General features: G+C 55.5%; 1 protein-coding gene across 1 annotated transcript; it reads left to right on the top strand.

Annotated features, from left to right (window-relative positions):
• The first annotated feature begins 3,419 nt into the window (after positions 1-3,419).
• CAMKV (CaM kinase like vesicle associated) lies at positions 3,420-16,076 on the top strand. Its single transcript, XM_030306796.1, has 11 exons — positions 3,420-3,565; positions 11,594-11,702; positions 11,813-11,944; positions 12,125-12,199; positions 12,413-12,551; positions 12,687-12,807; positions 12,964-13,039; positions 13,126-13,262; positions 13,423-13,501; positions 13,736-13,823; positions 14,122-16,076. Exons 2-11 carry the CDS (start codon positions 11,608-11,610, stop codon positions 14,701-14,703), a joined length of 1,524 nt encoding a protein of 507 aa, XP_030162656.1. The 5' UTR covers positions 3,420-3,565; positions 11,594-11,607; the 3' UTR covers positions 14,704-16,076.
• Positions 16,077-16,550: the final 474 nt, after the last annotated feature.

Genomic DNA, 16,550 nt, shown 5'->3' with positions numbered 1-16,550 from the left:
GCATATAAAAGTTCTGGTTCTGCTTACTTCGAGCACTGTGGCATGTTTTAGACACAGAGTGGTGTGGGGAAGGACAGAGGTCCAGGCATGGAGTTAGAGATGGGGACCCTGGCACTCCCAAGGCACACCCTGCCTCTGCACAATGGAACTCCATTGGCCCTGGCAATCCTATCCTTTCCAGAGAACCTCAGAGTCCCTTGGCTGGCATTGGCTCTGGTCTAGTCTGACCTTTACTGCACCCCAAGGGCAATCATAGACAGTGGCTGCTGTGGGTTTTGCCCCGTTGCCCTGGCGACAAGTGCAATTACCCTTGATTGCCAGCTGGTTGTCATGGCAATTTCAAACATAATGTAATAACCCACACAGCCTGGAGTGAGTCATGAAGGGGGGGGACAGCCCCCTCCCCTAGCTCCAGAGGAAAAGATGGCTTGCCCTCCTCCCTCCTCCATCTTGGGCCCTCTACGGGGGGCTAAGGACAGCAACATGGACAACAGCCTAACAGTTCCAAAGATGGCTGGGGACCTGGAACATTTGTTGCTTCCAAGAGAGGGTACCTATAAAAGTCTGGGCTTCTTGGGGTAGCTGGCCTGGTGAAAAGTCTGAACTTTGCCTAAAGCTCTATGCTTCTGTGGCCAGTCAGAGTATGAGGGTATGGGAGTGCTGGCCTTTGGTGCCCTGGGGCAGGAAGTCAGGGTCATGCAGGTGTCAGATAAGTCCTGGATCTTGGGTGGGAGATACAACCTGAACTGGGCAATGAGGATCTGACTCGCTTTGTGGGCTCTGTGGATAGGTAGGCTCACACTTTATCCTGCCTCTCTGACTGTCTATTTCTGGTGAGAGCCAGAACTGTCAACCTTGGGCTCCTTTCCCCTCCTCAGCCTCCCAACCTGGGCTTCCCTGCCCACTGGCCTAGGGTACTGGCTTCTTCAGGATATCTTCATAGAGGCTACTGGACAATGTCAATGCCAACTGCCCCTGCTCTTTTCCCAAACTCTGCCCTGTCCTAAAGGGCTTTCCACCATTCCTCTGGCCAGGGGGTTGGCTAGAAGCCATGGCCCCTGACCTTGTCTAGCTCTAAATAGTAGAGGTGGGAATAAAGTTCCACGTGGGCCCAGTCCATGGCCTGGAAGAGTTGAGAGGATGGCATCCAGTTGGTATTGATACCTCCTGCCCGGAGGGTGGCTAGAGATTGAAGCCAAAACACTGAAGTCCTACCCTGCCTGTGTCTCCCTGGCTGGGGGCTGAGGGACAAGCGTGCTCCCATCCCAACACTGTGTTCTCATCTTTAGGTTGCTCTATCCACAAAGCGCAAAGACCCGGCTACCCCCCCCCTGCGCCCCCCACCAAATGCCTGACAGTGAGGGGCTGTCCTGGGTGGGGAGACTGGAAATAGCCTGTGATGTAGGGTCATCACAGCCCCTACCAGCCCTCGGGCATGGCCCAGGCTCTTCCCACATCCTGCTCCCATATCCTGATTCAGCCTCCACAGTCCTGAGGCCTGTGTCAGGCAGGGAGGGGACCCGTGGCTCCAGGGACCAGTGGCTTCACAGACTAGCAACAGTGTCCATGTACATGTGCGAGCAAGCACGCCTGGGTGCACACAGAATGCAGATACACGTGCCACTGGGCACCACTGCACACACTGTGCTATTGCCGTCTCCTTCAGCAGAAGAGCTCACGCACACATACACTCACACGTGTACACACACACCCCACCACGTGCACTCACCCACAGGCACATGGAGTGTGCACACGACCAAGAAGAGGTGGAGCACTGCCAGCAGCAGGCAGGGCTCTAGCAAACCACCTCTTCCCCTGCCTCTAAATCCCCCATTCTAGTTTCTCCTTAGCCCAGCTTCTTCATACCCAGAGAGCTATGACCTTCAGGAAAGCCAGAAAATGTATGTCACATGTGTGGGGTCAGCAAGCCATGGCTCAGCTGTACTATACAACTCAGAAAACCATTGTTTCAAGGACTGTGGGCAGACAGCAGGAAGGACCGAATACCAGGCCATTCATTCATTCTGCAGACGTGAACTGAGCATACTGAAATGAAACACAGCCTCTGCCCTGCTGATGCCTAGCCTGCCAGGAGATTCCTACACAGTGGTGGGGTTGGTGCTGTGACTGAGACCACCCAGAGCACAGAGGGCCCAGAGGTGGCATCAGCCTGGCCTGGAAGAGGTGACCCAAAGCCAGGGAAGGATGTAAAGAGCTCCTTGACACCTTTGTCTGGAGGAAGATATTGAGGGGCCTTGTTTGAGTGGTCATTTCCCAGGCTAGCCTTCCCAACTCCAGCCCCAACTTCCTCACTTGAGCAGTCACTCCTGTCAGCAGCCATGGGGGGCCATAGAGGGAAGACTCACTCAAATCCAAGGGTTTGGAAATGACCTTACCCAGGATGGGGTCAGAAGGCTCACTGGGAGGTTTGGGGTGGGGTGGAACCCAGCTCCAGGCACCAAGAAGCCTGTCTGGCCTTCCGACATGGGCCTCAGGATGGTTCTCAGTGCTTGTGAGGGGGAAGGGGCAAGCATTGGGTCTATGTGCCTCCCTGACAAAGGACAAAGAAATGGCCAAGGACTTCCTTCAAATCTTCTTCCAGGCAGTTCTTAGCCTCTTCCCATCAGAGGACGGGACTGGTGGGACCCCTTGGTGCAATAGTTCTCCTGTATCCCCACATCCCAGCCTAGGCTGCTGGTGGTGATGCTGCTCATGAAGTGTTTGAGGGTGATTAAACTGGAAAGCACAATCCATACCATGTCATAGGTGACTTTTATAGGCTGGGAAATTCAGTGCTGCACAAGGAGGGGGGCCAGCCTTGTGGGCTGGGCTAGCCACCCTGGCTGGGACTTCGGAATGAGAAAGGCTGAATTGGGGTGGGGTGGGGGAATAGGAGGTTCTGCCACCATGGTCTGGAGCCCTCACTGACCACTTGCCCACATACTCAACCATGTGCTTACTATTCTTAGCTAGAGGATGCCAATCTGTAATGCAGCTTGCCCTAGCAACTGCACACTTTGTTCTTGTAAGTAGGTTCCACCCTTTGGGTCAGGTTTTGGGAGCTAGGCAGAGTGCTGGTCCCCTGGGGACTACTACCTGCCAAGAGATTCCTGTGCAGCTCCAGGACTCTGGCTTTCCCCACACCTCCTACTCCCCACTCCCTGCCATGTGTATAAGAAGGCCCCTCTGGCCCCTGTTGCCCAGTCAGTCCCAGGGCCTAAGGGAGTCTTTGAGAGCCAGGCCGGCGCCAGGCTGGCCAGTGCTCAACAACTCTTTACCGCTGGTCGTCCGCCCCCCTTCGAGTGGGTTTCTGGCCTCAAGCTCCTCAAGGGCCCGGGCGGAGCCGGTTGAGGGAGGCCCCGCCCCCAGCCCGCCCCCGGCCCGGGGTGCGAATCCGGTGCCGGCGAGCGGCGGGAGATGCTGGAGGTTTGCGAGCCCAAGCGGCTGCAGCTGGCGCCGCGTCTGCCCCGCGTGCCCGGAGCGGATTCTGCCCGCCGCCCCCGGAACCCTCGGCGCCCCACTGAACCCGAGATCGCTTCCTCCGTGTGACCGACCGGCGCTGCAGGTGCGGGGCGGGCCGCGGGGGGGGGGGGGCGCCCCCTGAACGCACGTTGTGGGGGTCTTGGGGGATTGGGTCTCTGGCTCAAGATTCGGGTCGCTCAGTGCGCGGGGGCTCCGCGAGGGCTTGGGGTCTCAGTGGGGGCAGAGCACGAGGGTTCTGGAGATCCGGGGGTCGGAGAGCGGGGTTGGGCTTAAAGTTCCCCGTCACCTCTCACGGCTCGGGGGTCCCAGGGGAAGCCTCTGAGACTCAAGTCAGGCGAATCTTTCTCCCCCCGACCCCCCTCCGCCCCTCTCGCCCCCCCCCCCCCCCCCGTCTTGCTGGGCTCCTAATTGTGAAAACCTTAACCCTCCAAGGTTCGTGGTGCCCCTTGGGGGTAGGGGCCGAGGGCTAAGCCGACCCTCCTGACTCCCAGAACCGCCTTCAACCCCTCCCAACTGCCCCCGGGTCCCCTTCCTCCAGCTAGGCAGTCACTAATTTCCATGACAACGGAGAGTTCTTTATAGGCGACAACCTGAAGGGGGCTGGGCGGGGCTGCCGCGAGGTGGGGGAGGAGGCCCCAAGCCCCTGGGGGCCCGCAGCCCCCTAGCCAAGATTCAGCTTCCAAGCCTTAATGTGGGGGCCAGTTGGGGGTTCAGGGCACCGACCCAGCGCTGCGCGGTGGGGGTAGGGGACGCACATGTTTCTGCTGGGAGGTGCGGGGCTTGGTGCTCACACGTGTGCCTCCCGCATGTGTGTTGCTGTGCCAGCGGGGGCGAGTCAGCAGCGCTGGGGAAGGGGGTCAGGGTGGCGCCACGTTGGGGAGCAGGGTCCCTGGCTGGTGTGTGTGTGTGGGGGGGGGGCAGTGGACAATGAACAAATGAATTTCTGCCTTACCCAGCTTGTAGTGTCTGTCAGAGACCCTAGGCTCTCCCAGCCCCCCATAGCTGTGCCAAACTGCTTTTGTCCGCACCCCGTAGACAGAGCCTGCTCCACCAGGTTCCCTTCTGGAGAGCAGGGCCCTCTATCCTTCACCAAAAGCTTAGTCTGCAGCAGTCCAGCCCCTGTCCTGCTGCCCCCCTCCAAGGCCCAGACTCTGAGCCCCCCAGGACCACCTAGAGAGACCTGATTCTCCCCCTCCCCCCACTCCACACCTCCTCAGTTGAATTTTAGCCACCTGATGGACCCCAGTTTTCTCCACTGGGAAATTGGTGTCTCTCCTCCCCTCAGTGTCAGGCTGGGCTCAGGGTGCGGCAGAGGTCTCTGCCCTTCTTTCATAGCATTTGGTGTGAACCCCCAGGTGCCAAAGGCTGCCTTCCCCATATCTGCTGCTGGCCCTCCTCTCCAGCCCATGTCCTGGCCACCATTCCTTGCCCTGGAAGAAGGCCACAGACTTCATGATCTCCATCTAGGGAAATTGAGGCAGGGGATTGGTGCTGTGCAGTTGTTATCCTGTTTCTGGGTTGTTTAGGGTGCTGTTTCTGGCCCCCCTGACGGGATCCACTGTTGGAAAGTGGGATGGCTGCAGCAGGGAATTAGGCTGAACTGCAAGAGGGGCCCTGGGGACCCAAGGCCTGGGGAGGATGGCAGGTAAAGGGGGCGTGGCTAGTCTAGGCTGGGCTGGGCCAGTTGAGAGAAGGGGCTACAAAGGGAAGCAGCCAGGTCTCTAAGCTTCATTCCAGCCCCCTTCTCCAGGCATGCACCCTCCACCTGATGGACCTGCCTTACCTAAGCTGCCTAATGATTGGGAGAGGGGCTATGGAATTGTTCGGAGGGGACTGCAACAGCTGGCCTCTTCCCCCAGGCGTGGTTGTGCTTCCCACACCAAGTTCAGTGCATTTCTGAGGGATACAGGAGGGTTCAGTGTCAAAGGTCCAGGCACCATGGGCAGCTCATAGCCCAGGTGTTCAGAGCATATGGCTGTGGAGGCCTTAAGGCTCTGCTGGGTGCCCACAGACCCCTTTAGAACCCCTACCCACCTTTCTTGCCTGTGTCATTGTGCCTGTGTCCTTTTTATTGTCACCCTTCCATCACTTTTTGCCATTGTCCCTCACTGTTCCTGCCCCCCTCTCTCTTTTCTAAAGTCTCTCAATTCCCCCTCCTCCCCTTCCTTGATGGGGCCAGGTGCCAGAACCCATGGGGAAGGAGTTGGGCCAAAATCTCAAGGAATTCTTAGAAAAGGGGTTGGCCAACACCTCCCCCCTTCCCCTTCCCTTTGTTTCAAAACTTCCATCACCATAGCAATCCTTTACTCTGGGGCCTTCCCCTGCATTTCCCTCCTCCACCCACAGGGCAGCAGGGCCGCCAGTGGATTTTCCTTCAGGGGTTCAAAGACTGGGACCCCAGGTGCCTGGGAGGGTCCAGTTGGTTCTTAGCCCTGTCATGCCAAGTTCAAGGCTGAACTTTCTGGAGGCACCACTGGACTATATGCCCACTGCTGAGGCTGGAGAGGCCCCCTGTCCTTACTCCGTCATTAGACGGGAGAGTCAGCAGCAGGAACTATGGACCGTGGTTTAGCTGGAGCCTGAGGCCCAGCCACAGCGGCGCCCTGCCCATGTCCCTGAAGCAGCTGGACAGTGGGCTAGAAGATTGGCTGTGCCTTCTGACACCAGACCCTGAGGATGAAGTCTCCATTTCCCCTGGTCCTTCTAGTGAGACCTCAGCTGTGAGAGCCAGGCAAGGCTTGGGCCTAGGCATGTCCTTTGCAGCAGGAAATGCAGCCCCAGTCCCTGAGAGAGGAGAGTAGGGGAGGGGAGGGGGTACCTGAAGGCTGGTGTTCACAGCTGCCACTAAATCGGGAGGTGTTGCCCACAGTTGTTGGGAGGTAACAGGAGGCCTCTTGGGCCCCTCCTGGCCTCCCACGATTTACTGCAAGCTCTGGAACTCTACATGGGAGAGGTCCAGGGCAGCGGGAAACTTGTTTATTGCTGTGAAAGGTGGGGCCTGAACCAGGCTGACCCCAGTGGAGGAGGGAACAAGACTCCAATGCAGGACCACAGGACCTCTGGAGCCAGACTTGCTTAAGGCTGCAGCAGGGCCCCTATGGGACCCTTTATTACCAGGGCACCAACAGGCAGAGTCTCCCTCAGGTTTGCCTGAGGCTCGATTGCCCAAGCCCAGGGGTCAGACCTGAGGAGCAGGCAGTAACTGGGAGTGCTTGGCCATCAGGCATCCTTAGAGTCAGCTGGAGGGCACTGGCAGTGCCAGGCTCCGCGCTTCCCCTGAGCTCCCTTTGGACAGCCCCCTGTGCACACCGTTTCTCTGCAGGAAATGAAAAGAGCCATGTCCTAGGGAAACGGCCGTTATGGGGCTTCTGTGTCTTCCCATGTCCCAGTGTGGACCTGGGCTCTGCCCTTGTGTCAGTGGGAGGATAGTTCTCCACTGTTGGGTATTGGGTCTGGGCTGACTGGGCCGTGGGGGGTGAGAAATGCAAACCCCTTTCTGCCTGGCTTGTCACCGTTCTTGACTTGTCCCTTGACTGTTCCCCTAGCTTCAGGACCAGGGCCTCCCTTGTTGCAAGCAGGTGCCAGGGGCTTGGTGCGCACACCAGCAACCTCCCAGGCAGCAGCAGTGGGCAACAGATGGTGGGGGGGGGTAGAGGGGACCCCTTTTCTCCTTTCTTCGCCCTGGGGCTAGAAAGGGGGTAGAGGCAAATGGGTACAGTTTGGTGAGGGAAGCAGTAACCGACTGAGATCAGGGCACCCACGGTAGGGAGAGAGGCCCATCTGTCCCTGCCCCATTCATGAGGTTTTAGGATCTAGATCCAGGCTGATGTGACTGTGAGCAGAGGCCTGGATTTCTGTGGTGGAGGAGACCACAAGACTAACCCTGGATCCTTGCGAGCACAAGAGAATATGTATGGCTGAAAGCTGGGCCAATATCAGGGATGGGCATATACAGAATCTCCCACACCATGCAGCAGAGCAAGGAGCTGATAGGGTGGGGGAAGTGGAGGTTGTGGAAAGTATCTCAGAGAAGGGCCATTTTGAGCCTGGAACATCAGAATCATTTTAGACAATTGGTTGCACAAACAACCTTATAATGTCAGAAATCACAACAAACCAAGAAAGAGATTAAGCACCGGTCTTGACACCTAGCTCATGTGGAGGCTGCTTCACAGGGAGGCCAAGGTGGGCAGTACCCTTGTCAGTGTCCACACTTCCTGCCATTGAATGGACACAGTTGAGCTGGTTAGTCACCTGTTGTTGGATTTTAGGTAGTTGCTGATTTTTTTTTACATTATAAATAACTCTGCCGTGACAAATAGGATACTGATGGGAAGCTTTGGGGGAAGGGCATTCCTGCCACAGGGAACGGTGTAAGCAAAGCAACAGAGCTGGGACACAGGTCCCTCCCACCTCTCCTGGGGGGCCCACAGGCTGAGGTACCACCCTCCTGCCCAGTACACGGCTCTTGGATTCCAGCCCGGAAAGGGAATCACAGTGCGTTAGAGCCATTGAGGGACTGATGCAGGCCCCCTCCCCCAGATTGTTAGGGCACAGAGATGAGTGGCCGGCAGTGGTGGGCGGCTGTGCCTCTGCTCTCAGCTGTGAGTGTGGGATTCCAGCCACATGCTCCTCTCCGGCAGACGCAGGAGCAGGGCTGTGACCATGGTGGCAAAGACACACAGTCGGGGACAATCTTCAAAGCTTCTCTTGTTTGCCTCTGCAGTGCCTCACAAGATGGCTTAAGCCCTGGCTTAAATCACGCCAGTGAAATGCATTTGTGTTTCCTGAGCCCAAATAACCCATATGAGGGAAGGATGAAATTTGTTTCCTAATGCTGAGGACAAATTTGAGGGAAAACTTACGGGACTATGACCCCTGGGGAGGGAGTGGCCTCTGCCTGGGAGGAATCAAGCAAAAGCCAGGGCTAGCCATGGGACTTGTGTGGGTCCTGGCCTTTGACCCTGGCTGGCAGAGTCCCTGTGACCCAAGCGGCTTCCTCTGGGGATGGCTTCTTTCCTTCTCTACTACCGTGTAGTTGCAGTGAGTCCAGATAGGGGAGCATCTAGGTGCACAGCAGGTGCTAATCGGCATGGAGGGACGGTATGCACAGCCAGCAGCAGCAGGGTCGTTTGCAGCCTCCATGCAGAGCTTTTGCCATGGCCTCAGTATCACATTAACCATGTGTTACGGAGGTCCAGACAGTCACTAACTCCCCTCCTGAAGTTTACCTGTAGCAAGAGCTGCGAGTGCATTTTCCTTTGGGTGCTGGAGCCAGTCCACCCAGCACCGCAGGTGAGGATTGGGTTGGCAAGTTTGCAGACCCATGGGTGCCATGTCCCAGGTGCCAGAGTGCCTGGAACCCACTGTAGTCAGCTGCATGTGGTCACCTTTGTGACACCCACCCCTGGCCAGGATCTTATTCCCTGGACCTGACTGCCCAGGTCTCCTGTGGGCCCTGGCAGTGAGGCCCTGGCAGGCTTGTCTAGCTTTTCTGGACCGTTTACCCCTGCATGCCTCCCGGCAAATCCTTCTCCTCTAAGGCTCAGCCCTGCTGCTGCTTCTTCCTCAAAGCCTTTCCTCACTTCCACCCAAATGGGGTCTCTCTGAGGAAACTCTCCAAGGACTGTGCCTGAATGCAACATTTATTAAATCAATAAAGGTAATCATAGTAAAAATTCTAACAGAAAATAATACAAGATATAAATCTGCCCCTTTAACACACAATTCTTTGCCCCAAAGAGCACTCTGATTTTCTTAGCTGTCTTTCCAGAATAGAGTTTGGAGTATACACTGGAACATAAACTTTAAAAAATTTACCCAGGGGAGCCTGGGTGGCTCAGTTGGTTAAGCGTCCAACTTTGGCTGTGGCCACGATCTCATGGTCTATGAGTTTGAGTCCTGTGTCGGGTTCTGAGCTGAGAGCTCAGAGCCTGGAGCCTGCTTCAGATTCTGTCTCTCTCTCTCTCTCTCCCTCTCTCTCTCTCTCTCTCTCTGCCCCTCCCCCACCCATGCTCATGCTCTCTCTCTCTCAAAAAACAAATAAACATTTAAAAAATTGTTTTTAAATAAAAAATTTACCCAAATAGCAGTACCCTTGACCCAGCATTCTGTCCCTTGCTTTTCTACTTAACATATCTCAGAAACCGTCCAACAGCAGTGCATTTCCATACTTTATTCTTTGTAATAGCTACCCAGTATTCTTTTTTTTTAATTTTTTTTAACATTTATTTATTTTCGAGAGACAGAGAGAGACAGAGCATGAGCAGGGGAGGGGCAGAGAGAGAGGGAGACACATATTCCGAAGTAGGCTCCAGGCTCCAAGCTGTCAGCACAGAGCCCGATGTGGGGCTCAAACTTGCAAACCACAAGATCATGACCTGAGCCAAAGTTGGACGCTTAACCAACTGAGCCACCCAGGCGCCCCTACCAAGTGTTCTTCAATATGGATGGCTATAATTTCTTTTTTGATTAAAAAATTTTTTTGTGTGTTTATTTTATTTTTGAGAGAAAGAGAAAGAGAGAGAGAGAGAGAGACAGAGAGACAGAGAGAGAACGAGTGGGGGAGGGGCAGAGACAGCGGGAGATACAGAATCTGAAGCAGGCTCCAGACTCTAAGCTGTCAGCACAGAGCCTGATGTGGGGCTCGAACTTGCAAACCACAAGATCATGACCTGAGCCAAAGTTGGACGCTTAACCAACTGAGCCACCCAGGCGCCCCTACCAAGTGTTCTTCAATATGGATGGCTATAATTTCTTTTTTGATTAAAAAATTTTTTTGTGTGTTTATTTTATTTTTGAGAGAAAGAGAAAGAGAGAGAGAGACAGAGAGAGAGAGACAGAGAGAGAACGAGTGGGGGAGGGGCAGAGACAGCGGGAGATACAGAATCTGAAGCAGGCTCCAGACTCTAAGCTGTCAGCACAGAGCCTGATGTGGGGCTCGAACTTGCAAACCACAAGATCATGACCTGAGCCGAAGTCTGTGTTTAACCGAAAGAGCCACCCAGGCACCCCCACAGATAGCTATAATTTTTATCAACATTTTAAAATTGTGAAATATATCGAAAATCTAGAAATGTGCCCCAAACTTGTATGTACATTTTTACAAATTATTATAAAGCAAACACCTGTGAAAACCACCACTCAGGTTCAGAAATCAGCTATCCAGAATCTCCCTATGTCCTGACTCAATCGCAACTACTCTCTCTCTTGTGGAAGGACTCATGGTACTTATTTCCTAGCTCTTTTTGAAAACAGTTTTACCAGAATGTTTGTATCCTTAGTACAAGTTAGTTCTGCATGTTTTGAACTCTGAATCAATAGGATTATGCTGTATGTATTCTTTTGTGTCTATTTCACTCAACACCATGTGAGATTCACCATGTGGTTGGCTATAGCTATAGCTCCTTCATTTCCATTGCTGTGTAATATGAGTGTCCTGCGGCAAAAATGTATGCATTTCTGCTCAAGTCTTTGCTAACACTTGGTATCTTCAGACTTTCAGAGATGGCTATCTTCTGGGTGGGTGGTTATATTCCCCATCATCTGTGCAATAGCTGAAATTTAAAGAAATTGGTAAAAAATTTTTTTTAATGTACATAATAGAAAGTGATTCCCTGGGGCGCCTGGGTGGCGCAGTCGGTTAAGCGTCGGACTTCAGCCAGGTCACGATCTCGCGGTCCGGGAGTTCGAGCCCCGCATCGGGCTCTGGGCTGATGGCTCAGAGCCTGGAGCCTGTTTCCGATTCTGTGTCTCCCTCTCTCTCTGCCCCTCCCCCGTTCATGCTCTGTCTCTCTCTGTCCCAAAAATAAATAAAAAACGTTGAAAAAAAAAATTAAAAAAAAAAAAGAAAGTGATTCCCTGATATGTCAGTTTAATATGTTTTTCGTAAGTAGGGGCTGTTGTAGTTCAGGCAGCCAAGCTGAGTGGCAGGAGCTGTGGCCAGAAAAGCAGGGGTAGGAGGCTGACCACCCTCTAGCCCTTCCTAGTGCAGTCTCTGCCCCTTGCCTTGTCCTGAGCCATGCTGGGGTCTCCCAGAGCCAGCCTCCATACTGTGGGGAGAAGCCTCCATGTTGTGGTACAGCTGAGCCAGACTCCATCCTGTCTGCAGCTCAGAGACTGGCAATGCCGTTTGGGTGTGTGACTCTGGGCGATAAGAAGAACTATAACCAGCCGTCGGAGGTGACTGACAGATATGATTTGGGACAGGTCATCAAGACGTGAGTGCGGGGTCTTGTGGTCAAGGGTGGGTGGGCAAGGGCCTGGGAAAGGAGAGCAGAGGGCAGCCCACATTGAGGCCAGGGCTGAGTGGGGTGCTTGCTGGCTACAGTGAGGAGTTCTGTGAGATCTTCCGGGCCAAGGACAAGACGACGGGCAAGCTGCACACCTGCAAGAAGTTCCAGAAGCGGGACGGCCGCAAGGTGCGGAAGGCGGCCAAGAACGAAATAGGCATCCTCAAGATGTGAGTGTGAGGCCTCGGGGTGGGGTGGCATAGGAGGTAGCAGGGAATGGTTTCAAGGGCAGGTGACCTCAAGCAGTACCAGGCTCTGGCCAGTTAGTTTGCTGTGGCCCACGGTGGCAACCAGAGCCTCTCTTAGGGGTTTACCCAGCCCTAACTGTTGGCCCCTCTCTCCACTGCCAGGGTGAAGCATCCCAACATCCTGCAACTGGTGGATGTGTTTGTGACCCGCAAGGAGTACTTCATCTTCCTGGAGCTGTGAGTGTGGGTCTGGGGTCCCCGGATTCCTCAGTCCCCAGGGCCTTTACCTGCTCTGCCCTCTGCAACCAGGGAAAGCCCCCTTTCTGGCCCCTTGGGGTGTTGGGTCCCCGTGCCTTGCCCAGCTAGCTGCCTGGTGTAGGCAGCCTGCCCAAATACTCCTGCCCCACCCCCGATCCTGCCCACGCGGGCTCAGGGGCTGGTGTCCCTCAGGGCCACGGGGAGGGAGGTGTTTGACTGGATCCTGGACCAGGGCTACTACTCGGAGCGAGATACAAGCAATGTGGTGCGGCAGGTCCTGGAGGCCGTGGCCTACCTGCACTCACTCAAGATCGTGCACAGGAACCTCAAGGTGAGGCCAGGAGCCAGGTCTGTTGGCACCCGGCCTGGGGCTGAGGTGGGCAGCACCTTGGGGTCTTGGTCTAGCTTCTGAGGTCCTCATGGAGTCTTTCTCTGCCCACCCACATGTCATTCCTGCCCGGAGCAGCTGGAGAACCTGGTTTACTATAATCGGTTGAAGAACTCAAAGATTGTCATCAGCGACTTCCACCTGGCTAAGCTAGAGAATGGCCTCATCAAGGAGCCCTGTGGGACTCCCGAGTACCTGGGCAAGCAGGGGGTGGGGCAGGGACAGGGTGGGGGACAACCTTCAAGGAGTGGCTCTGGGTAGGGGGAAGGAAGTCTCCAACCCAGGAAGTGGGTATGAGCGGTCCCAGGCTTGGCCAGGCCTGATATTGACCACCAGATGGACACTGTGTTTGCAGCCCCAGAGGTGGTAGGCCGGCAGCGGTATGGACGCCCCGTGGACTGCTGGGCCATTGGAGTCATCATGTATATCCTGTGAGTGAATGGGTTTGTAGCCAGGCCAGGTGGGGTTCTGTGTCCATGGCCTTCTTTAGTGACCCTGCCCTTTGGCCCCCATGTAGGCTTTCAGGGAACCCACCTTTCTATGAGGAGGTGGAGGAAGATGACTATGAGAACCACGACAAGAACCTCTTCCGCAAGATCCTAGCTGGCGACTACGAGTTTGACTCTCCATACTGGGATGACATTTCCCAGGCAGGTGAGGAGGTGCCCAGTGTGTGGGTAGCGGGAGGGTTGGTATGGGGGACCTGCTCTCAGCCTTCTCTGCTGGACTCTACTCCTACCTCCCAGCCTATTCATCACTTCTAGACAGTGATATGAGGTGCCAATGCCTCACCTCTCCTTGGCTTTGTCCCCAGCCAAAGACCTGGTCACAAGGCTGATGGAGGTGGAGCAAGACCAGCGCATCACTGCAGAAGAGGCCATCTCCCATGAGTGGTGAGCAGGGCCCATGGAGGACAGAAGGAGAGGCCAGATTTCCCTTGGCCTCTGTCCTCCTCACATCTAGTAGCCCCCATCCTTGAGGCTTTGAGTAGGGGTTGGGGGAGCCCAGAGCTCAGGCCCAGCCCAGAGGCCTGCCTGGTAACTTCTGGATCTTAAGAGAAAAGGACTGGGCAGTCTCCCTGAAGGCCTATACACCCTCAGATCCAGATGCATCTGTACTCTTTCTAGGATTTCTGGCAATGCTGCTTCTGATAAGAACATCAAGGATGGTGTCTGCGCCCAGATTGAAAAGAACTTTGCCAGGGCTAAGTGGAAGGTAAGGCTTGGATGATTCCCTTTCTTGGATTGATCCCAAGTGCTCCTTCTGGCACACACAGTTTCTTGCCTATATCATATCCCTGCAGCCACACACAGACGTTTCTTCAGCTATCAGGTGTGATTGTAGCCACTGTCACTACCTTAAGTGGGTGTGTTGAACAGCTGGGTCCCTGGCCCTCGGGTGGTCAGAGGCAGCCAGGGACGCCATAGAATGGTCTGTGTTTGGCCTTTGCGAAGGAACGGATCCAGCTTCTGTGAGCCCCACTCTGAGCCTCTCTCCACTGCCCTCCTTTCAGAAGGCTGTCCGAGTGACCACCCTCATGAAACGGCTCCGGGCACCAGAGCAGTCCAGCACAGCTACAGCCCAGTCTGCCCCAGCCACAGACACTGCCACCGCTGGGGCTGCAGGTGGGGCCACAGCTGCAAGTGGAGCTGCCCCAGCCCTTGGGGGCAGTGCCACCTCAGCCACAGTGGGTGATGCTGCTTTTGCTGCAAAGAGTGATAATACAGCCCCCGCAGACCGTAGTGCCACCCCAGCCACAGATGGCAGTGTCACCCCAGCCACTGATGGCAGTGTCACCCCAGCCACCGATGGGAGCATCACCCCAGCCACCGATGGGAGCATCACCCCAGCTACCGACAGGAGTGTTACTCCAGCCACCGACGGGAGAGCCACACCAGCTACAGAAGAGAGCATCATGCCCACCACTCAAAGCAGTGTCACACCGGCCACCAAGGCAGCTGCCACCCCTGAGCCGGCTTTGGCCCAGCCGGACAGCACAGCCCCCGGGGGCACAACAGGCCAGGCTCCACCCTCTAGTAAAGGGGAAGAGGCTGCTGGCTATGCCCAGGAGTCTCGGAGGGAGGAGACCAGCTGAGTGGGCAGTCTGGTGTGGGGCAGGGGATGGGCAGGAGGGTGGGAGAGTGGATGAGGGGCTTCTCACTGTACATAGAGTCATTGGCCTGATGCCCTTGCTCCCCCTGCCCCTGCCTCCCAGTGTGGGGCATGTCTGGGGGCCACGGGAGAGCAGTCTCATCTCCTGTGTGTATGTGCGTGAGTGGTGGGCAGGCCAGAGGCAGGACCGGCCCCAGCCCCTGCATGGATTCCTTGTGGCTTTTCTGTCTTTCGCTAGCTTCACCAGTTTCTGTTCCTTGCGGGATGCTGCTCTAGGGATACTCAGGAGGTCCCTGCTCCCTTCCCCTTCCCTTTTTGCCTCACAATTTCCCCAGGCAGGCCCTGCAGGTCCCATCCTTTCCCAGGCCCTAATCTTGGGTGGCCTTGCCCTGAGAGCTGGTCCTCCAGCGAGGCCCTGTCAGCGGTCTTAGGCTCCTGCACATGAAGGTATGTGCCTGTGGTATGTGGGCTGCTCTAAGAATGGACACAGGCTTGTATAGAGAATTCAAAAATCTAGGGCAGTATGCTTTAAGACAAGACTGGTCGCATGGTTGGGGGCACTGCTTGGTAGCTTTAGGGGTCCTCAGAAGTGAAAGAGAATGAGTGGGGGGGGGGGGGGGGAAGCTTCCATCTTTGTCCCTGGAAAGTTCTCACCAACACCCTTATGCTATTTCCTGCTTTCCTGGGTTCTGCAGTGGGTTGCCCTGTGCCCTGAGCTTCATGAGCCTGTAAGGGGAAGGAGGAGCAGTTGGGATGTGGCAGTGAAAACTGGAAGGCAGAGTGCAGGCCCAGCACGTCATGCACCAGCCTAGCTTGGTCCTTACCCTGAGCCAAACAGGGAGGGCTGGTATCCCCTGGCTCTTTTCTGATGGAGTCCCTTAGGTTCAGTCTACAGTCCTCTCCATTGAAGGGGGCCTGCTGCATGGCAGTGTCCCATAGTCTGATTTAGGGGGTTGCCCTTCATAGGGGCAGATTTCTGCCCTCCTAATCCAACAACAAAATAGAGAGGAACCCCCTCTACGTCTGTGACCCACTTCCCCTTCTATCATGGCTGAAACAGAGGCCCAGGTGCCTCTGAGCCATGCTGAGTTGCTTTTTCTGGGATGAGGAAGTGGAATAAGGCTTCCCCGTTTCCTGATCGAGGCTCCTGGCAGGTGCCCTTTGTCAGACCCCACCACAGCTTGGGCAGGCAGCCACACTGGTCCCGGCCTTTGCTCGGCACTCCAGTGTCAGTCCTGCCCTTCTCCCTGCATGCCTGTGGGTCTGCTCTGGTGTATGAAGGTTGGTAGGCTAACTGTGTGCCTGCTGAACCTGGCAAATAAATGTCACCCTGCCAAAGCCTCTGGCCATCCTCTCGCCGTTGCTTCCTCTGTCTTACTGGGGAGGGGCCCCTGGAGGGCAATGGGGAGGGAAGAGGCTGGGAGCAGGTTCACAGGTATTGGTCTGTGCTCAGTGCCATGAGGATTGCTTGGGCTGAGAGTGCAGATCATCCTTTACCACTGTGTGTTCCTTGATTGTGGCGGGCCCTCCGGACTCTAGAAATCCTTACGGATGGGGAGTCCTTTCCTGGGCTTGTGCCAAAGAATAACCTCTGGGCTGCTGTTCTAACAAGTCCTGTTGAACAAGAGCCCTTGTCTTGACTTAGGCATACAACTGGAGGCCACCATGGGGCAACCACCGTAGGTAGAGACCTTGCCCGTGGCCAAAGTGGGCTTCCCAGAGTTGGGGAGAGAGTGCAGGGTGGGCATTGCACAAAGGTTCTATGCTACCCTTTGTGTTGATTCCTCCTCCCTGTGAACAACACCTGTGCTTTCCACATAGGCTCAAAGA

The sequence above is a fragment of the Lynx canadensis genome, chromosome A2, assembly GCF_007474595.2.
Source record: "Lynx canadensis isolate LIC74 chromosome A2, mLynCan4.pri.v2, whole genome shotgun sequence".
Classification (NCBI taxonomy): domain Eukaryota; kingdom Metazoa; phylum Chordata; class Mammalia; order Carnivora; family Felidae; genus Lynx; species Lynx canadensis.
This window is presented reverse-complemented; position numbering and strand designations above follow the sequence as displayed.

Coding starts and splice junctions, on each gene's coding strand:
- CAMKV (XM_030306796.1), top strand. CDS start 11,608: ATGCCGTTTGGGTGTGTGACTCTGGGCGATAAGAAGAACTATAACCAG. Junction 12,200..12,412: donor TACTTCATCTTCCTGGAGCT/GTGAGTGTGGGT, acceptor GGTGTCCCTCAG/GGCCACGGGGAGGGAGGTGT. Junction 13,040..13,125: donor GGAGTCATCATGTATATCCT/GTGAGTGAATGG, acceptor GCCCCCATGTAG/GCTTTCAGGGAACCCACCTT.